This window comes from Camelina sativa, chromosome 11 (genome assembly GCF_030686135.1).
Source record: "Camelina sativa cultivar CO46 ecotype springtype chromosome 11, ASM3068613v1".
NCBI classification, from domain to species: Eukaryota; Viridiplantae; Streptophyta; class Magnoliopsida; order Brassicales; family Brassicaceae; genus Camelina; species Camelina sativa.
The window spans coordinates 35012174-35035346 of NC_141890.1; the positions used below are offsets into that span (position 1 = coordinate 35012174).

General features: G+C 31.2%; 2 protein-coding genes across 2 annotated transcripts; both read right to left on the reverse strand.

Annotated features, from left to right (window-relative positions):
• Positions 1–17683: 17683 nt before the first annotated feature.
• On the reverse strand, positions 17684–18890 carry LOC104724979 (serine rich endogenous peptide 9). Its single transcript, XM_010443560.3, has 3 exons — positions 18528–18890; positions 18126–18173; positions 17684–17977 (listed from the first exon to the last, which is right to left on the reverse strand). The coding sequence occupies exons 1-3, from the start codon at positions 18646–18648 to the stop codon at positions 17874–17876; spliced, it is 273 nt and encodes a 90-aa protein (XP_010441862.1). The 5' UTR covers positions 18649–18890; the 3' UTR covers positions 17684–17873.
• Positions 18891–20831: 1941 nt separating this feature from the next.
• LOC104724980 (serine rich endogenous peptide 8) lies at positions 20832–21510 on the reverse strand. The gene is made up of 2 exons (XM_019232351.2): positions 21321–21510; positions 20832–21038 (listed from the first exon to the last, which is right to left on the reverse strand). The coding sequence occupies exons 1-2, from the start codon at positions 21436–21438 to the stop codon at positions 20941–20943; spliced, it is 216 nt and encodes a 71-aa protein (XP_019087896.1). The 5' UTR covers positions 21439–21510; the 3' UTR covers positions 20832–20940.
• Between the last annotated feature and the right edge of the window lie 1663 nt (positions 21511–23173).

Sequence of the window (23173 nt, forward strand, 5' to 3'; positions counted from 1 at the left end):
TCTATATATTATATATAGATATAAGGGGGATATATATTTAAAATTTACAAAATATTAGTCATATATATACTTAATCTATTAAAAAAATTACATTTTTATTTTACTTTTAAAAATATAATCCCCCGATACACCGCGGGTTAAAACCTAGTAATTATTAGTAAACAAATCCTTATGGATACCTAGATGATAATCAATATTAGTAAGATTTGGATGCGTCTCTCAAAATCGGTCCATTAGAAAAGACTATTTCCAAAGATAATGGGCTAACTGACCAATGATCTTTTTGGTTGGCTGAAAATTATTAAATATGTGAAAATATGATTTAAAAAAAAAACAAATTATGAAATTTTAATTGATTGGTATACTATTAATTATTATACAAAGTTTGGTTTCTAAAGTTACTATGTCACACGACTGTAATACACAGTAATTCTATCGAAAATATATTTCATCACATTAATTTTTTAAAGAAACTCTAATATATGTTATACGCGGGTTTATAGTATAATTCTTTAACTTATGTAGAAAAAATATCAATAATAAGATAATATATCAAAAAACTAAAAATTAATTATTTTGTTTTCTTATTATTTATTAATTAATTTTTAGTCAATTTTTATATATTTTCAAAAGTGTAGGCTTTCTTATTGTGTTTGTCTAAGTAAAGGAGTTTACAAACCCATATCCGCCTGTTTCATCGCAAAATAGACAGAAACAGAACAATAAAACTCAAAAGTTTCTTGTAATTCTAAAGAAGGATAAAATAATCATTCCAACAAAATACCCATAAACGCAAGTACAAACTATAAGTCAGAAATCCATACGAATATTTGAAAAAATACTTAATTCTATAATTTATCCATAAATGTATACTTATCTTTCTAACAAAGAACGAAAATATTTAGCAAAATATACAAAACAACATATTTTAAAGATCCACACTTATAATATTTTTGTATTATGAAGTATTTGTAACTATGACTATACCTATTCTAAATTAATTTTTATTTTATTTTTGGTATTCTTTCTAATATTCATATGTATATTGATATTATGTAGATTTCTAATTACTTTTCTTTTTTGCATTTTTCTTTTCAAGAAAAAAATATATTTTAATATAATCAATTAATAGCATGTCACATATCTTATTAATGTATGTGAAATGTCTCAAGGTTGAAACTTTTTTTTTTGTCAACATTCGACAACAACAGACCGACCAATTAGTCAAATCCTAACATTCATTGGGAGCAGTAAAACGGTTTAGACTTTAAAATTAAGATTATTAAATTTCTATTTTACTTTTTGACAGGAAAAAATGAAATTGTACTCATTTGTAAGAAAATAAAATTCTCAATAAAATTATTATTTTTTCTTAAAAAGAATTTCAATAAAATTAGGTTTTCCTTTTCCTTTTGACTTTTCTATAACCTTTTTGGAATAGGTTTTGAAAAATTTAGAATTGACATTTGTCAACATCTTTAAGATACAATTGACATATGTCCTGATTATTTTAATGAGTATCTTTGAAAACCAAACTTTATATAATAAGATATATGAGTTATATATATATATAATACATATGGTTTAAATAAAAGGAAACTCTTACTTAAAAAAGATTTATGCTTAAGTCAGATTATTGTTAAAATAATACATGGAAATTATACAATTAATTACTAATTCTAAATTTCTATAACAGCTCGTAATAATTCTATCATTATATTAGTGATAAATAGTGATTTCCAGAAATTCAAATAATGAAATTGGTTAAAATAATCCATAATTTCATAATTTAAATGAATTGGATTACTCCATAGATCTATTTAAAATTTTCCGTTAAATAAACAAATAACAGAGAATTATTAAAAAGAGGGTTGTAGTGAGAAAAGACATGATATATTATGAAAGAAAAATTTTGAAACCACTTTTTATAACAGGGGATTACATATTTGGCAATAATTAATATTGAAAATTAATGATAAATCTATACTAGTATTTTTGCAGCAGTTTTTGCTCAAAAATACTTTTTGGAAAGTTTTTACATTTAATGCATTGACTTTAATATTTGTTACCAAAAAAATTTAAATTATAGGTAAGATTTAAAAAATAAAAAAATCTTTCTACCTCATTCAAACATAAATATATGATTCCCTTTCATTTTTATTTGTATTTATATTTAAATTATCTTGAATTATTTTATAATACATTTAGTTAATAAAAATTGTGATTTTTTCCTGCATATGATGTAATACAAATTTTTTTAAAAACAGACATATATTACTCAATAGATTAATAAAAAATACGGTACAATATCCCACATCACCTAAAAAATTGGGCAATAGTTTAGAGTCATACTATAAAAGAGACCAAAATAATTCATAATATAAATGATTCATAATAAATAAATTGTTGTTTTCATATATATAACACTAAGCACAGTAAAATCAATCACAAGTAAAGTATATTCTTCACGTCACGATTAAAGTCTCTTGGTTGTACTACTCAAGGGTTTCACCTTGCATGCTTTCGTCTATCACACCTTCTAAAGTGACAACATCTTAGAAAATAAGGAATTAGAATCATATTTTTTTTAAAAAAATAGGTGCGGTGTAGCTTATGTATTCTGAAATTTTTTCTTGAAAACATCATAACAGTTTTTCCTATGATTTTGGTTTTAAATGTCACTCTGTATATAACCACAAAAAATGTGAGAAAACATAAGCTTAAAAAAACAATCCAATATTGAATTAAGAATCTGGTTTACAGATATAAAAACAATATATGTAACTGATGATGATGCCATATTTATTAAAAAATGGCATATGATTTTGCGTTGTCCTGTTAGCCGCTCAGATTCAAACTCTCAATAATACGTCTGTATATATACATATACTACATTAGGATCTGCACAATGTACGGGTTTTAAAACTATTTAATAAAATTTAATTTTTAAAAATAAAAATATTTTTTGAAAGTGAAAATATTTTCCAGAATATTAACTATTACGAATATTATTATTGTCAAATTTCAAAAACGTTCAACAGCTTATTCACAAAATGTTTTACATGCAATCAGCCCGTCAAAGCGTCATCTTGTTAGCATCCACGTACAATTTTACTTTATGTTTTACCACTAATAATGTGTTTTTACACCCTAAAATAATTTATTGTTAAAATACGCTCTTTATCACCACTTATAAAGTGTATCTGTTAACAAATTAAACCAATTTTTGTTTCTTTAATTTCACTTTGACATAGTTTCTTTTCACCACTAAACTTTGTAGTGACAGTTTGTTTAATCACTAAAATTGTTTACTCAAAAAATATTTTGGATGAAAAAATGAGAAGAAAATATCTACATGATTGCAATGAGTTTATGACCAACCCAATAAAATTTGAGAAATTAAAAGAAAGTTTAAAAAATAAAAAGTTATAACCACGATGATATAGGAGTCTTGGATAATCTCTAGATATCAAATATAAACTATAATAAAAAAAATATAAAAATACTACAACAAAAGAAATTTTTTAAAATATTTATTTTAAAAAGAATAAATAAATATTGATCTTACATATCTTTGACTGAAAAATAAAAAATAAACTCAAAATAATATAGAAAATTTTATTTTAAAATATATACCATAAATTTCTAATAAGAAAATCAAATTTATGTAAATAAACTAAAATATAAAAATACTACAACATAATTAAATTAAAATATTATAAAGAAGGAATAAACAAATATTGATAGTACGTAGATTCCTCATCCAAAATTGTATAAGACAAATAGAATAAAAGTTCTTATCATCGTCTAAGTTGCAAAGTTGTAATTTGGGAACCCTGTATTTTGGTAAACTATATGAGACAATGAAAATCAACGAAAATTTTAAATAATATGATGTCTATTATTCATAGATGTGAAAATAGTTAGATAGGTGGAAGTAGTCAAAGATATATGTCTAGCATTATATAAATATTGTACTTACATATTGATTTAGTTTGTCTACCTATATATGAAGCGTAGTTAAATCTAACCTTATATGAAGTTCATCTGCAAGTGTCTTTTCGATCATAGCAATCTGATCATCACTCTTCATACCCCGTTTTCTTTTGCTAGCAAGGTTTTCTTATCTCTCATGGTTTGTATTTGTCTCTTTGGTGTTTATCATTTTTTAGCGTACTTACGATTTTGATTTGATATGGGATACTACTTAATATACATTTTTATATAATAAGACTTATCATCTATTTTCTTACAATGCTAGCTGATAGGTAAATATTTCCTTTTTGCTTTTTATTTTTTTTTGTTTGATAAATATTTTTGAACATTTTTTTTCTAGCGATTATTTTAGACATGTGTTTAAATCTAAGATCATTTATTTTGACGCATGTCGCGATTATGTTAAACAGTAATATGGACACATGTCAACATCTTATTGATATAATAATTTTGACACGTATCACGATCTTGTTAATAAGTAACTTTAACATCAAACTTTATATAATAAGACGGAGGCATGAAATTATAATAATCTTCCATCCTAATGTTCACGTATACTTAATTTTATATACTTGCCTTTTGAAGTACAAAAACCAAAATAATAACTTTAGTTTACATGTTATTTAGAGACTATAATACATGAATTTAATATATTATTGGTTTAGTGAATTACCTCTTCATTTGCTAATAATAACTTATTAGTTGCATCTCCTGATTTCTTTTTGATTATAGATACTCAGGATGCAACTGGGTTAATTTTTCTGGACGAAAATCTGAAATAAATTAAGAAGTTGAGGCATGTGAGAAAAAACACCATAAAAAATATTTTAATTTTAATAGAACTAAAGAAACACCAAAAAGAGCACTACCAAAAAAAAGAACACCAAAACATATTTTAACAGAACTACAACAATGGATCCGAGTGATTGGCTTGTCAAAAGAAGCAGTATTTATACAAAAACAAATATGTAAGTTGTCACGATTTAGGGTTATAGGAAAATCTATCATCATTAAAAAAAATATTTTTCTTAATAGTTATGGTTCCTTAAATTACTCCGAATGTTTAGTAGTTTAGGAAAATAATAATTCTATATTTTTAAACATACATTTACAATTGTGATGAATGCAATTTTATAAAGGAAAAACGTTTGTTATATTGATAGACTAAGACCCGATCCGCGCTATAGCGCGGGGGAATATTTCGGTTAATTGCTATGTTAAACATATTACACGGTATTATATTTTGATTCCAACTAATTGTATCATATTTTATGTTAGAAAAAAAATTAGTAGTGTTATGATTTGGTAGGAAATATTAGAGAGAATTCAAAGGTAGTAATTGGTAATGTAATGTGCTTTTTATAAACTAAAAACTTAACGATTAGTGTTGATCACACAATGACGTAAAACACGATCCACAGAACAATTATCTATTTTTATTTAAAATAATGTTAGAATTTTAGGTATTTAATTGAATTTTACAGTTATAAAAATTTAAATTGTAGGTCAAATTCGCATCAGTTGGTATGAAAATAATGTTCAAGGCTTATATACTTAATTATATAAACTGAATATGAGAACTTTGGTTACTATATATTTGCTGAAGTGATTATATACATTAACAAAGTAACAGTTGGAATAAATTATTTTTTTTTGCATATTAAAAATAAAATATTGTTCAATGATTGATAATATTTTCTTTTGTTTTATATGTGTCTTCAATGTGTAAAAAAGGAAAAGACACACTTTAGGTAGCCAAAATCTCTTTATATATTGTCAAAAAATTACTATATATGGTAAAGAAAGAGAATACAAATTAGTCATTCGAACAAATAAAAGCCTCTTCAAAGATTACAGAAAAAATGAGGCCCAACCGAGAGCCCGCCAAATAGATATGGAAAAAAGCATCGAAAACCCAAAATGTAAAATCATCTTCGTTGTCGATGTCAGGAAAAAAAACATCATCTTCAATGTCAATTATGATCCCTTTGGATTATCTTCCTCTTAAGTAAAATAACTATTAAAAATTTGCAAAGAACATTTTCGAAAACATCAGTTCCAAGCCAAACAGAGAGATCCGATCAACAATTTTAACATGGGATGTCAAAGACCAACCAATCGGCTTGATAAACAAATTGTTGAGAATCGCAGACCCTGATTCACCTCTATAGTGAACCGCATACCGCGGCTCTACCCCTACTCCTCGTCTACTTCACAGATCAGTTTGCATAACATAAACATAACACAAAGATTTAACGAGTTCCCCTCATGCAGAGGGTACATCTCGTGTGGGAACCTTCTCCCACAAACATCCACTATCAATCAACCAAGGTTTACACTAGTGTTTCAAATACAAGCTTAGAGAACTACTAGAAAGAAACCTGAAGAAGAAAACACATAATAGATCTAGCTTTTCTTCTTCTCCTCTCTCTATCTCTAGTTCAGCTCTCCCCTCCATGTATAACCCTGAAACACCTCCAGAACCCCAAAAAAGCAGCTCCACCTTCGTCTCTCATCAGAGTGTCCTGAAGACACCTTAAACCTAGACAAGGTTATGTCCGGCTCTCAGCCCTTCGACCCCAGCCAAGCTTATGCTCCTTTATCATGGTTCTGCGCACAGCTTCGAGCTCCATGTACGAAGCCTTGCGCATGCTCTCTGCACTGCGCCCTGCATCTCTGCATCTGCCCTGCACATCGCTTTGCATTGTGCCCTACAGCCGCCACCAAGGCACCACCAGCTTCTTTAGTGCGTCTTTATGCTTACTCTTCCTACGTTCTTCTTCAACCCTAGCTTCCCTTATATAGTGCAACCCTAGAGCATATGTCGGCTTAATCCTACAGGCCACACAACCCAGATCATGTATGGGCTACACATCAATATGGGTCCAGTTCATGGTTCATACTAAATAAGCCCATATGAAGCAAACATTCACAACAATCCCCACCTTTTGCTTCATTTGGTCCAACTCACAAAATCCCCTTTGTGTTGATTCTTTCCTAAGAAGAAAAAACAAAACTTTCCTTCTCTGTAGAACCTACAACTTCCAATGATCTCTATCTTCGTCAACCTTAGGAATTTTCAACTTCATCTTCAGAAACTTAAAGAGATTCGCGACTCTCCCTCAAGCTTCCTTCTTCTAATGACTGTAATCCCACTTGCAGAAGAACTCTGACCACTGAACCGACATCCTTGAAGAAACCTTCACAACCTTGATCATTGATAATCAATACAGAACACAACTAACATTGATTGTTCTTTTGTGTCCTCCAATGCCATCCTCTGACATTGCTCTGAAATTCTCAGCACCTATCGAATCCTTAGACTGTCTCATGATTGTCACTATATTCGAATTTTCTGAAATTTCAGTCTGTGAAGCCACACAGCTTCACCTTTGTTCTTGACAACTTCTCTGAATCACTTACGATGCTCTTCAGCTGTCCCAACAAGTTCGTGTAACTCCTTACACGAATCATTTTCTTCAACCTTGTTTCTCCTGGTCTTAGAAACACTTATGAAGACCTTTACTTGATTCTCCTGTTTCTCACAACAGCTCCACCTAGAACCAGAACTTCTGATTCACCCACAAGTAACACCTGACTTGCTTGTGAAACTTTGATTTTGAAAACCTTTAGAACAAGTAAAGCCTGAGATATGAACCTCTTAGAACAATCACATAACCTCTTCCATGGTTTCTGAGAAACACCATAGATCTGTTATTATGATTGTATATCATTTGTATCTGTCTGCAACCTGATTCACTTGGCCGGCCTTTGATTCCTCTCATGTGCACCGAGCTTGAACCAAAATTCCTTGAATCCCATGCAGAACACATGAATCATACATGCTTCAATCCTGAAACAAACTCTGATTCATCATGTAAACAATCTCAACCCAATGCATTACTCCTGAGATTGAGTTTACATCCCATCTGTTTAACCAACTGAATCTTGAACCCAGCTTGTACGATCTGACAGTACAACCTCCTGTTCAACCTCATGTTAAAACAGATGTCCGACCAACAGCATTAAAACCTCTGCTAGTCTCCTTGTAACAGCCTTTAGTGCTTCACTCTAGAATCCCTGAAGCCACACCTACTGTTAACATAACACTGCAATAGTTCTTCACGTTTACAGACCTTACCAAGAAGAACCTTGGTACCAGCATCATACCTTTTCTCACTATTCATCAACACCAACTTGACATGTCTTCACCATTGGTGAATCCTCACTTAAGTGAATTTCTTGAGAAACTTAATGATCCTACTAGACCCACTAGTCTTCTACTAGTCTTGTCTATCATAACCTGCATCTTTAACCACCAGAGATCTACTTGAATCTTCCCCTTATACTCACATGCTTCCTTATTAAGTGTCAACAAAACACTTAAACTTCCTGCAAGTGATACCTTCAGAAGATTCATCCACCAGATCATCTCTGTAGATGCAAACAGGTAAACCAGAACTTTTCTGTTTTGATTCTCTTCTCAATGCAAAACCTAACCCCAATCAACTTTCGCCAGCCTTGTAGATTCTTGCACTTACTTGCAAACTCTTGCACAGTCCTGCAACGTCTACAAAAGTCTTCCAGAGATTTTAAGTCACCTTGTAGAGCAAACTCCACCTTGACAAAGAAAATCTCACTGACTGCAACTTCGACTCTTGGTACTCTTCTGATTCCAATTCACTGTAAACCTACCTTGATTGTAGTCTTTTCAAATCTCTGACAATCTTATCCATTCCTGAGACTTAACCAATCACCCAACTCCTCTCAAAACTGACCACTTTAACACAAATTGCCTTATCCATCTTCATACTCATCTGAATCTTTGACACAACCTGTTGACCTAACAACCCTCTTACACACAGATTCACCTCTGAAGGCGTCCCTTAGTAAATCTGTGACTCCTATAGTTGTACCTTCAACCAATTCCCAAACACCACTACACAGACTTTCAACAACCGAAAACTGACTTTTCAATAGTTGAAGATGTCTAGATTCCCTAAACTGAAACAGTTTTGAGTATTCAGAAGCTTCAAAATAGAACATCACATTTACCTTGTGATCGCAGCGGAAACTGAATTCCTGTTTTGACAAGTTTGAGCCTTTTGGATGATGATTTGATTCCCTCTTCACAGCCATGTGCAAATCACCTTCACACATCTATCCATGAACCTGAATCAAACACTGTAGATAACTCCACCTTAAATCAACCCCATAATTGATTTAACTTTCGAGTCTTCTACAACATTCTCTGGATCCTCCTTGTATGTTTACAACGCCATGCCTGAGTCTGTGAATTCCTGAGCCCGAGCTCTGATACCACTTGTTGAGAATCGCAGATCCCGATTCACCTCTGTAGTGAACCGCATACCGCGACTCTGCCCCTACTCCTCGTCTACTTCACAGATCAGTTTGCATAACATTAAACATAACACAGAGATTTAACGAGTTCCCCTCATGCAGAGGGTACATCTCGTGTGGGAACCTTCTCCCACAAACATCCACTATCAATCAACCAAGGTTTACACTAGTGTTTCATATACAAGCTTAGAGAACTACTAGAAAGACACCTGAAGAAGACAACGCATAATAGATCTAGCTTTTCTTCTTCTCCTCTCTTTGTCTCTAGTTCAGCTCTCCCCTCCATGTATAACCCTGAAACACCTCCAGAATCCCAAAGAAGCAGCTCCACCTTCGTCTCTCATCAGAGTGTCCTGAAGACACCTTAAACCTAGACAAGGTTATGTCCGGCTCTCAGCCCTTCGACCCTAGCCAAGCTTCTGCTCCTTTATCATGGTTCTGCGCACAACTTCAAGCTCCATGTACGACTCCCTGCGCATGCTCTCTGCACTGCGCCCTGCGTCTCTGCATCTGCCCTGCACATCGCTCTGCACTGTGCCCTACAGCCGCCACCAAGGTACCACCAGCTTCTTTAGTGCGTCTTTGTGCTTACTCTTCCTACGTTCTTCTTCAACCCTAGCTTCCCTTATATAGTGAAACCCTAGAGCATATGTCGGTTTAATCCTGCAGGCCACACAACCCGGATCCTGTATGGGCTACACATCAATATGGGCCCAGTTCATGGTTCAGACCAAACAAGCCCATATGAAGCAAACATTCACAACCCAAATACAGCCGATTACAGTGCATGACAAACGACATCACAATCTGATTTTCACATGCAAAGGTAAGATAATGAATTAGCTCTCAGATCTATGTGAATTAGAGGTTGATATCCATATTGATATATATATATATATATATATATATATATATATACAGATAATAATCACGGCAAATAAGCAGAGAGAACGAGATATCAGGATTGGCGTTATCAACAAAACCCGTTACCGCCTTCTGACTCTTTGCTGTTGCCGCCGAGAATCAAATTACCGGAACACCCTTGAACATGTCTTAAGTCACGGTCTTAGAAGATGCTCTGTTGCCATGATTTCTCCGTAGAGAAAAAGGTAATGGCTGATTCATTATAGCATGTTAAGTTTATTTGCTTTTGCTTAGAGAATGTTTGGTCAAGTGATGAGGACATTAATAGTAAACTTCCGGAAGAACCTGTTCTGCTATTTCCTGAAGAACCCGTTCTACCATTTCCTCAAGAACCTGTTCTGCCAACAATGATACAAACAGCTAGGACAAGGTTGGGAGCAAGAACCTTAAGGGAACAATTCAACAAGTCCATTGCAAGTCTGATTACTCTCATTGAGCTAGAAGATTCCAAAGAGAAGACTCAAGACGCATCATTTTTGCCGGTTTTACAAGGAATTAAAGAACCCGTTCTTTTCATCATTTTCGAAGCAATCAACGAAAGGCTGGAGCGTGCATGAGAGCTATTACCAAGGTAAGTTTTTGAATTCAAATAATAAATGATGGTTCTTTTCTTGTTTTGCAGGAATCGACCGTTGGGTCTTTTTGAGTCTTTAATATATTTAGGTCCTAAAATCGAGTCTGTTGTTTTTGCAAGTTTAGTCCTTTTATTTGTAATAAATTTCGACCCTAGAAGATCCCCCGCTGTTGTATCATTAGATAAGGTCCCTTCTCAGCATTTTAACATTTCAAGTTTGATGAAATAAAATGAGAGTTTTCTTAGGTTTTCTTCTGAGATAGAAGCAACCACCCTTTTCTCCTTCTTATTGTGTATGAATCCTTGAAGACTGAGATTTGACTTATCATAGATCCTTTCACAGATCTGTGTGGCGTCCTTCAATCCACCCATCTATCTTTTCATCTTCCACTGCTACCGAATAGACAGAACAATGTTATCAACCATTTGCCTATTTCTATCTATCCACGTGGGTTCCCTCGTCCGGGTTCCTATATCATCGAGTTTGGTGATGTGAATGAAGAGTATTTATAGTGTTTAAGGTAGAATATATTTCAGGAATCGCAAAAATCTTGTAGAGCAAGTTTATATATCATGTAGATAATTTTGGAATGATTTTTTGAAAATTATACTAGGAATATGCTTTGTAATATGCTTTATTAAATTGAGAAAATCTTTACATATTCTAATCGTCCAATTAAAACTGGAAAACTTAATCACCTTACCTTATTTATAGGAAGCCTATTAATTTTAAAATAAAAATATAATCGTTTCATTTAATGTAAAGATATAATCACCTTACCTTCATTTTAGGAAGCTTATAAATATAGAGATTTTTGAGTACTCAATATTATTCTTTTTTTCCTAAAAAATAAAGTAGTCTTGTTCAACGAAGCCCATTAATGAGGGGGTATTGAACTTAACATTTTAAAAAATTTTAAAGTATTCTTAAAATCCTTTGTTATTCAATTGAGAATTTTAAAAAATCTCATAAAATCTTATGTTATTCAACTAAGATTTATATAAAGTCCTTTAAAATATTAAGAATCTCTTATTATTCAATCAGTAATTTATAAATCTAACTTTAAATCTCTTCTTATTCAAAATATCACAACTTTTTTTTGAATGCTACTTTGAATGATTCTAACATACTTTTTTTTTTCTTTTTAGTTGAAAAGTACTTCTCTCAAAATCATACCCTTTGAGGTAGAGTTTTGAAAAATTTCAATTAAAAACAAAAACAAACAAATGAGCAGTCAACGCTTCTTGTTTATAATCTATCAACAATTCATGTTTGCTTCTCTCTTTCACGTTTGTTTCTCTCTCTCTCTCCTTACTCTGTTTTTGTTCTTGACTAGAGAGAACCATTGAAATATCAGATCACATGTTGTTTGCTTCTCTCTCTCTCATCGTAACATGTTGGAGGTGATAAGCAGAATTGGTAATGTGAGAGGAGGCACCAGAATCAAGAAACCATTCTGTACCAAAGGTATATGTGATCTGAGAATAGGCAACTAGGGAGACGTTTCATCTTCAGCCAACTATTTTGAAAAAGTGAGATCGATGTCATTTTGATAGAAATCGCCGGTTCTCATGATGCATAGATTTTTTTTTTTTTTTTGTGTAAAATATTTCAAAATCACACAAAATTTAGTAAGAAAATCTCATAGAATCTCATAGAATTACATCTCATTTTCCAAAAATAAAAATCTAAAAAATCTAAAACACAATCAAATCTCCTAAACATCTCCTAAATCTTTCAAAATTCTAAAATATTAAAATCTTACCAAATTCTTTAAAATATAACTTGAATACCTCCTTCTAAGTTGATTTTGAAACCCATTCACATTTCACATTTTAAAACATAACTCATTGAGGTCCGAACATAATTATTCCTTTTATGGAACTCGAATACCCGATTGCAAATTTCCGGGTTATTTTGTTAAAATAACTCAAATCAAGATCATTAAAAGACTCATTTAACCTTAATGACTTGTCTTATGTTAAATTTCGCAGGGGCATTTTTGTCCAAATGTAAAGTTGTACTTCTTTTTTACTAATATAAATATATATATATATATATCTATATTAAATTTAATAAGTCCAAAGGTTTTGACAATTTTGTAACACGTTTAATTGGTTAAGGTTTTTCTTTTTAATTCATGTATTTGTAGAGGATCGTGTGTACATTTGTTTTTGATTTTTTTTAACTAAAATTAAAATAAAATCTGATGTGGCTTTATATTATTGGACAGATAGACTTTTGCTTTATAGGATAAAGGATTAATATATCTGTAAAATGACATTAATTTAGTGATACAATGTGGGTTAAATTTATATTTAATTATTATGTTAACACTACTAATATTAAAATATTAGTTATATTTTGAACTGATCTAATTAAACTTGTGTGGAACAATACTTATTCCACGATATACCGAAAACTAAATAATAGTAATACATAATTCAAAATTTCTTGACATGTGAAGGCAGAAAAAAAAAATTCACACACACACACATACGATATATTTAAACACTAGTAACCGAAACTGGAGTTAGTGGTTGCGACGACTACCTTGTCCACTGCTTGATGCTCCTACACGGCTACACCCATTTGGCTCATAAATCTTCTTTCTAAAAATCATATTACGAATTGAAGTTATCCGCATTAAATATATTATCTTTATGAAAATTGTTTATTCAACGTTTTTTTATATTCCAACTAGTATTTTAATTTACTCATATTTGTTCCATCCAAAAAAAAAAACATCAAACCTTACACAGCACAAGATAAATCATCTACCAATGGGAGATCATAGGCTCTTTCCACCAAATATTTAAGTTAAATTATATAGGAGAACAACTTATTTAAAACACCCAAAATATTACATAATTGATTCTTGAAAAAGCATAATCATCTGTAGAACTTATAGATTCAAATTATTTGAATGAGATGATGACTGAAAGTATACTAATCAATCTCCTCCATTATTAAAAATAAAAATAAAATAAACAGGAATGAGTAAATTTAGAAAATTTTCCAAAAGAAAGTGAATAATTGAAAAAGAACATACCATTACCCCCTCCTCCGCCTGGAGCACGCGGACTGGTTGATGGTAGTGTTTTGGAAATTTTAATAATTCCTATGGCACTTTTGGGCTTATAACCCATCATTCTCCTCCCTTCAAAAATGTTTTGGAAATTTTAAATTCGTAAAACCAACTTAACTCAATTTTAGTTTCTCGAAATTGTATACATGTAGATAGAATACTATTTTAAGAACTACAACATCCATTAACACTTAGAAAACCTTATCCATACTTTGATGTTATATAATAACTAAACACTAACCGGTGAGTGAGATTTCATAGTGAGAAGGAAGAGCAGATTCGGCGCGACAAAGGAAGGTACAAAGAAGCAAAAGCACTATGAGCCTATTACTTTCCATCTCTTTCTCTTTCTTTATTTTCTTGATTCAAGCCTATTATCTACATAGACTAGAAAGCAGAGTGAATTATATATAAGGGTGGAGAGAGCATGCAAAGTTCGACGAGGAGCATAAAAGATGATAAACCCAAAAAAATGTATATAATTTTTGATGGAAAAATTATAAGTTTCTCCACTAGTCAATTTTTTTGATTAATTTGATCTTCTGAACAAAATTTGATTCTCCTTGTTTTCTCATTGACATTTTGTTTCTTAGAAAGTAGTGATGAATATAAGTATTAAGAACTTGAGATCTGATATAGGACCCAGTTTGATCTGACCCGAATATTATCTGAAACTTTCAGATCAATATTTGGATTTTAGTACATAAATAATTTAAGTATATATAATATGCTATACTAAAACGTAAAAGTTGAGCTCTCTACATTTTATTTAGACTTTTTTCTTTAATACTTATGTATTGACAAATTAATTGTTTTTGTTTGGCTTTTTATTACTTTCGTTATTACTTCAGTGACTAGTATATTCGTGATTTTGGTTTCTTTAATGATTCGTACCCGTGAGTATTCGAAGTGTTTTAATAGATATCCGAATCAAAATACCCAAAATACGTTTGAGTTCAAATATATAGGCCCTCTAAATTATCTTGAAGTTTCACAATACTTGATGTGTTATCTCCTTAAAGAAGCAATAAGTTAAAACGTCCCACCATTCGTAATATAAAATCACATGTAGTGTAAGAAATAGAATCATGAATTCCATCACTAGACCTCGAGAAAGATTGGTAACCGATCTACTATCTTGTGTAAGATATTTATTGCAACCGGAAGATGCAGCACGAATCGCTTTGGCAAGACCCGAAAGTATGAACTCTGTTTCTGATGCAAAATTAAAAATATTCGTAACTCATCAAGAATTGGTTCAAGGCAAATCAAAATCAAATTACAAAGAAGTTTGTAGAAGACAATCAATTCATGGCTATATCAGGAAACTGTCTAGATACAAAAAATCAATTTCCATCAATGATGATTGATAAAATCTCTCAAATATATTCTGATTGATTTATCATTTATGTTATTAATTTGATTTATTTTGTATTTATGTTAATAATTTGTAAATTGAGCCTATATAGCTTAGGTTTCCATTCATTGTAAAGATATTGATTTTTTTAAAGAAAATAAAGAGAGAGTTTCTCACTATTAAATGTTAGACTTTTATTTTACTTGTCTTTTTTAGTGTGTAAGATTCCTTTAAAAAAACAAGTAAAATCTTTATCATTGTGTGCGATTCAATTAGATATTGATTTGTGTTCTTATCACAAAGTTATTCCGCAACTTTGTGTGACGAACTTCGATCTATCATTTATCTTCATCCTATCTGAGTTAGTTAGAGAGGTCTTTAGACCATCTAATGATTCATCCTTATTTTGGTTCAATATCATTTTGTAGCCAAAGCTCATATCATTTTCAAGAAGGATAGAGATTGATGCAATCCTAGAAATATTCATGACCCATATAGAATTGGTTCAAGACAAATCAAGATCAAATTATAATGAGGTTTCTAGAAGACAATCAATTCATGGCTATATCAAGAAAGTGTCTAGATACAAAGAATCAATCTCCATCAATGATGATAAATCAAATCACTTAAAAAATAATTGTAGATCGATTGATGTAATTAATTTGATTCATTTTGTATTTATGTTAACACTATAAGAAAACACACTATTTGCTTACTTAAAAAAACGTCGCAAACAGCTACTTTACAACTATTTAATGACTATTATAGATGGTCGCTAAAAAAATGGTTGCAAAATAAGTGTAACATCCACGAACCAAATTATGGATTTTGGGAATGGGTGTCGATCGACACCAAGGGTAGTGCCAATCGACACCAGCAATTTCGGGTTCGTCTGGATTGATTGAATTTAAAAATTATATTATTTAAAAACTTTTTAAAAACTAAGAACTTTTAAAAGTTTTAATATTTATAAAAATTAAACTTTTAAATTTTTTAAATATTATAATATTTTTTTTGTAACTTTTTTTAAAGTTTTAATTTGATCAAATAAAAAACCGGATCAAACTGAATAAAACTTTTAAACTTGGACGCTTGATAAATCAAGCTTTCCTGCTCATTCGTTGTTGGAAGCATATTAATCTTATTTATACTGGCTCTGAACCATCGTCTAAAAATTTTCTAGCCGATGTGGGATATTGTGCATAGTTCTTTTATTTTCATAAATTTAAAATTTTTCTTTTTCTTAAAAATTTTGGAAATTTAAAAAATGTTAATGAATAATAATAAAAAGTTAGCAGAACTTTTTTTTGTCAATCAATGAATTAAAGTAACTGGAAATTATATAATTATATTAGAAGTTTTGAATTTTTTTTCTTAATTATGAAAACTATTCTAAAAAACATGAAAGTAAGTTTGAAAAAAAAAATGAAGAAGTTATTGGAAATACTTTGCATATGTCCTCTTTTTCTCTCATTTCTAGTGGAGGGAAAATTATCTCATATCTCCACCCCTTTTCCTCCGAGAGCGAAGGAAAGACATTCCATCACATTTTTTCATTGTTTAAAATTTTAAAACAAAAGTATAATTTAGTATAAATATGTTTATTCACTTTTCGATAGTAATTTTTTTTTTGATATGAAAAATATTATTTCACTTTGCTATTCCATGAAGTCGGATTTTTCTACTAAACCACAAAAACTCCAATTTTCAGAGCATTGTTGGTTGAAGGAATTTGTGTTCCGACTTCCGAGTGATGCATGATTTCCCCTCACCTTACCTCCAAGATCGTTGTGCACTCTAAACAGTTTCCATGTTACCTTGAATTACTTGGAACAACCTGTTTTTCGAATCTTGCATCTCTTTGAATTTTGTTTAGCATTACTGAATCACTATCAGTCGGCTAGCTGGGTTATGGAATCTTCCATATCTTTTTAGGTTAGCCCAATTAATTAATTATATAGTAGTTGGTTTTTGTTATGTAAAAACACTTGTACATGTGATATTTGATATTGCCTAGGTATATATGAGTTAAACATCTATATAATGTGAATTTGCTCTACTACTTTTATGGGTTTCTATTTTCAGAAGTTCTTCCTTTTTATATGTGAATTAGCTGAAAAAAGGATAAGAAGAAAATGAAAAAATTTAAAGAATGGTTCACAAAAAATAAGTGGCATAAAATATCGTAGATATATATTTGAATAGGAACTACTTTCAAAGTAATTCTTAAGATTCAGTATACTTATGAGACTAGTTTGAAGGTCAAAATTACTGTCTTAATTTAATTCTAGAACGGGCCTCAAGAGATACTTGGGGTTTTGTTACTTTCTCTTTTGAGAAAATCTACATATTTTATGATTCTCAAGAGTCACGAGCAAGAACTACGGAAGAAAAATCTATTTTTGTTCTATACATTTTGTTAACACTTCATTATACATTGATGATGAGATTAAAAAACCTTACTTGAAAAACACACAACTGAAAGAGTTACATTTGTAGCTATATAGTTTTTATTTTTCAAAGCCCTATATGAAGGCCTCAAGTTATTGGAATGATAATAATTGTCCGAAAACTATGGAGGAGAAACTTGATCAATGCTGCCACCACCATGTCCACTATGTGATGATCCTGTAAATATGTCACTGTTTGGCATATAATACGTCTCCAACTTCTTCCCTACAATATTTTTAATGTACATTGAAGATTTGAAGTTAGCGATGTATATAACGTACATGTAGATCAGAATTATAGGAAATCTCGAAATGATGAAGTGAGTAATTTTTTGACAAGAAAACAAGACTACAATATTAATACTACAATATACCTTCTACGTGTATGCTACCATCCGGGTTATACGCCATCATTCTCCTCCCTGCACGCATATTACTAAAATTAGATATATTAGAACATCGAGGAAGTATTTATTCATAATATATCATATATGCCTCTCCTTCTTTCTTTCTTTCTTTCTTTCTTTCTTTCTTATAAAGACTGTATAGAAAACAAGATTCGATTTGGTGTTGACTCGTTTAGTCATGTACTTTTCACCAACTCCACAAATGTAAACGATCCAAAGAAAAAGCAGATAGTTGAATACGATATATATATATCCGCGTTCCTATACTTTAATTCAGGGTATAAATAATTGACTAATTTCTAGTTAAATAATTAACCAAGTTTTTTTTTTTTTTTTGAACAAAGAAATAATTAACCAAGTTATACTAACCGGTTCTTGAGATTTTCTCATGATGAGAAGGAACAGCTGATTCGGTACGATAAATGGAGCTGCAAAGAAGAACCACAATGAACAGTACTTGACACAATTTTGTAGAAGTTTTGTTCCCCATGACTCTTTAATTCTCTCTCTCTTCGTTTATTAGTTTTTGCTTTCTCTATCTCCATTATGTTGACTCAAGCCTTTTCGAGTTTTATAGGCTCAAATTATTTAAAGAAAAATTATATATGTTATATATTTTTTACTGTTAAGATTTGTTTTCTAACACCATTTGGGTGCATGTGACTACTTTCTTGTTGTTTTCAAATGTTCAAAACAACAGTGCGTATCAATTTCTATATGTTTGTTTCTTTTTTCACAATGGAAGTAAAAATTAACTTAACATATATATGATGTTAATATATATTTATATTAACTATTCACTTTACAATAATAATTTGTATATATAATTCTAATACCAACTAAAAGATATATCAATAAATTTGATTGGATTTTAATTGATTAATTTGATTTATTTCTTCAATAGTCTTGATTTTTTTTTCTATTTTTACTGTTCAGTTTTCTATTTTTTAGAAAAATACTCATACTGTCTTCCATTCTATAAGTTTTGATTTTATGTTTGTTATTCTTACATTTTATAATTAGTGAATACTATATTTTATAGCTAAAAACTGGGGTTAATTTCAAATATAGATGTTTATGATTTCATGTATACGTGCAAGTTTGTAATCCAAATTTGAATATTTAGTGATCTTTATATTCATGTTCATAACATCTCATTATGAAGCATGGCAGTATTGTAGGTTGATATTAATTTATCGTCAAATGATTTTTTTTATAAAAAAATAATTTACATTTGGTTTAGTTTATTTACTTTAAATACCATTTCACTAATAATATATTTTTGTACTTTTTAAATAATTTATTTACATTTTCTTTTGTTTATACACTTCAATTTTTCAGTGATAATATATTTTTGGTTTTAATTATGGCTTTTTGAAAGCTTCAAAACGAAAAAAAGAAATAAATATCAAACTAACTATGATAGAATATCTATGAAATATTAACTCGAATTGTATTTTGTAATAGTGAAATATTAATATTTTTAAATAAGAAGTGCAATATTCAAATCTTGTTTTTTTGGCTGAAATAATTTTATTTCATGACATGAACGCTTTCGTAAGTGAAATAAATACATGAACGCTTTCGTACACTTTTTGTTTTGACTTTATTTTTAAAAAGAGAAATACATTTTACAGAAGAAATTAGGAGGGGAACAAGACACATAAATGCGTTTGGCATTTTGATAAACGACATAATACAAAAAGATATTAGATTTTAATCTTAATAGCACATTTATTACGAACGGTGACCAAGTGCAATGTTTTTAAAGATCACGATGACCCTTTTGTTTTCTGATGACCTTTCATCTTTAACAAAACGATTTTTTATAATAATAGTATAGACTGTATAATAGTCAACTAGTCAGTTGACGACAAGAACAAAATAAAGTCCACTAGTCAAGGCTGTGAATTTTGTCCATGTCTGTAGCCGACTCGTAAAAATATCGTAGGTACACAGAACCGTATCCTCATGACAAAACAAAGTCTACTAGTCAAGTCTCTGCATTTTGGCCGTTTCTTGTAGTAGCGAAGGGAAGAGGAGTGTCTTGTTTGTGGAATCGTACCAGTTCGTTGTAATGGAAAATTCTAAACATATATTTGTATTTAGTCCATAGAGATCAATATAAGGTTTGTCCTAATGATTTGTCTACATCCATACAATATTGATACATCAAGGTTATGAATCTGGAAATTTTTCTACGTTAACCATGATTAGTTCTTTAATTTTTTTTATCACAGAATCATATTCATCAATTAGATAATCAAATCATCAGTTATTAAGTAGCTGTAAAAAGAAAAATATATATCATCAGTTACTGTAACCTTCCATTTATATATAACTATTGTTATTAACATTCTTATATACCATGACTGTTATAAACTTCCTGAAGGATGAAAATCTCCGTAACTATACTAGTGGAGACTCTCTACACCATCCAAATAAGTATAGAAGAACCAACTAATTACAAAGAAGCAACGTGTTAAACGTTCCAAACCGGATTTAACCGTGTCTCTGCGTATTTGCATTATCAGATCAAAATATGCCATCATTCATTCAGCCACTACTTTCGAGAGGATTTGAAATATTGAATCCACGACTTTCCCAAATGCTTTGCACAAGGGTATTATGCATTAGACAAAAGACGTCTTGGCCAACAAGCATGACTTGTAATTGCGGAAATAAACATTTTATTCATATATCTCATTATGATAATTAATACATGTGTAGTTGAAGCCAAGTAGATTCGATAGCTATCATTAAGATGATGGAGAAATGGAAACTAGGGCTTGTTTATACCACCACCGGCTTGTCCACTGATTGATCCCCCCAAATCTATGTTACTATTGGTCTTATAGATACTCATCAACCTCCTTGATCCTGCAAAAAGAAACAGATTAAGTAGTGTATATATATATGTATATGTATGTAATCAATAAAAATAGGTGTGCAGTCCAATTAAGCTTTAACATTGGCGTAGCTCTTCCATAAGATAAGTTACTTCTTTTATAGTAAAGAAAACCTATGTTGTAATTTTATCAATAAGAATAATAATCTCACAACCTCGAATTATGATATGGTAATTATAGTCCTGAAATTAGTATGGAATTTTCGTATATAAAACATGGTTAATGAACAAAAGATATGTGAGAAGAGACTAACCGATCATCGAGAGTGATTCTTGTTGAGAGGGAAGAGCACACTCCGTATGGGTTGGGACCCAAAGAACCACTAGAATAAACAACACGACTCCCAATTGTGAAGCACTCTTCGTTTCCATTTCTCTCTCTCTCTCTCTCTCTCTCTCTCTCTCTCTCTCTCTCTCTCGCTCTTTGATGATACTTTGTTTAATTTGTTTATACGAATCGCCTATTTATATCCCTAATAATAAACTAAAAGTTTTAGGAAATAACCAAAACACACACACACAAAAAAAGATGTTCGAAGACTTTTTTTTGCCGTACCGACTAACCCATTCATACGAGTTATTTCCAGCAAATATTTCATTCGAATACACTAAAATTACTTTCACAAAAATAAAAAATCACTTAAAAAAAATTATTGGGAACAATTATTAAATAATACGGTTAGAATTATTGTGGGTGTTCGAGAGAAAACAATTAGACATACACACATAGTGAAATAATATCATTAAGACAAAAAAAAATTTTGATTAAGACGGTTAAAAGATAGTTATGATTATAAATGATTGATCATTGATGACTAGTGGTTGAATATTAGCTATTAATATTTAAAACATACGGATCGATGCAGAGCATATATTTTCTTTTGGTTTATATAAATTTTAAATTTTAATCGTCTATTGGAATGAATATTTTAATTGTCTATTTGGAATTTTTTTTGGGACAAATTTGGTCTATTTGGTTTATATATCAGTTTTGCCTTCCGTTTCCCATTCGAAAGCATCCTTTGCCAACGAATCAGCTTCGATATTGTTTGATCGGGATGTGAAATGGAAGGAAACGTGAGTAAAAGAAAGAGAGATAGTCAGGATATCGCATAGAATCCCATAAAGCTCCTTTGGATGGATCTCCAAGTTGATAGCTTTGACCAGATTCATCGAGTCGGAAGCAAGAGAGAGATGGGTTATCCCCAAGGTTGTAGCTGAATGTAAAGCTCTTAGGATTGCCATGCCTTCTGCTACAAGTGGTGATTGCACATTGAGCACCGGGTCAGATCCTTGATCAACGATTTCTCCACGATGGTTAGTGAAAATCCAACCCAGTCCTGCTTGCTCGTTCGTGTTCCAAGCCGCATATGTATTGCTTCTTCTAGAGGGATCAGATCTGATGGATTTTGTGGCTTCGGAGGAGGTTTTGTTGTGATCTGGTTCTGTGTCCACTCTTTTTCCTTTACAACAGCTTGTGTAATGATCTCCTCAGGTTTAAAGTGTCTATCTTCGAAGATCCTCTTGTTCCAATTGTGCCACATAGCCCAGAAGATCCATGGGATGAAGCTTCCTTCACCAAGTCCCAGCGGAGGTAGACACTTTAGAAGTTTGGTTGCATTGAAGCCCTGTTGGAAGTTAGAGAGCTGGTCTATATCCAGGGTACCCTCACAAGGTATAATATCCCAAATATGTCTTGCGCACCGACACGTGAAGAACAGATGCAGGATTGTCTCATTCTCTCCACAGTGGATGCACCTGGCTTCCGTGTTGACTTGGAGATTCTTAAGGTTCTCTCCCACTGGTAGCGCATCTTGTATGGCTTTCCATAGGAGGACTTTTATCTTAGGGTTACATTTGATTCTCTAGAGTTTAGCTTTCCAGTCGTAAGTATTAGAGTTCAGGGGCTCAAGGGTGCATCTATCTTCACCGTGTAAAGCTTCGTAGTATCCAGATTTTACAGTGTAAATTCCAGAACTCGTCGGAAGCCAAGCCCATTTATACTTGCTACCCAGTTTGCTGGGTCGCAGACTGGTCACTTTCTGTTCGTATCCCGGGATAGTCGAAGCAATCTTCTCCATGTCCCATTCTTGCGAGCCTTCTTTTA

What these genes read in the sequence shown, in the direction of transcription:
- LOC104724980 (XM_019232351.2), bottom strand. Translation starts at nt 21,438, where the DNA reads ATGGAAACGAAGAGTGCTTCACAATTGGGAGTCGTGTTGTTTATTCTA. An exon ending in AGAATCACTCTCGATGATCG is followed by an intron (nt 21,039 to 21,320) that starts GTTAGTCTCTTC and finishes TTCTTTTTGCAG; the next exon opens with GATCAAGGAGGTTGATGAGT.
- LOC104724979 (XM_010443560.3), bottom strand. Translation starts at nt 18,648, where the DNA reads ATGGGGAACAAAACTTCTACAAAATTGTGTCAAGTACTGTTCATTGTG. An exon ending in TGAGAAAATCTCAAGAACCG is followed by an intron (nt 18,174 to 18,527) that starts GTTAGTATAACT and finishes ATATGCGTGCAG; the next exon opens with GGAGGAGAATGATGGCGTAT. An exon ending in TGGTAGCATACACGTAGAAG is followed by an intron (nt 17,978 to 18,125) that starts GTATATTGTAGT and finishes AAAATATTGTAG; the next exon opens with GGAAGAAGTTGGAGACGTAT.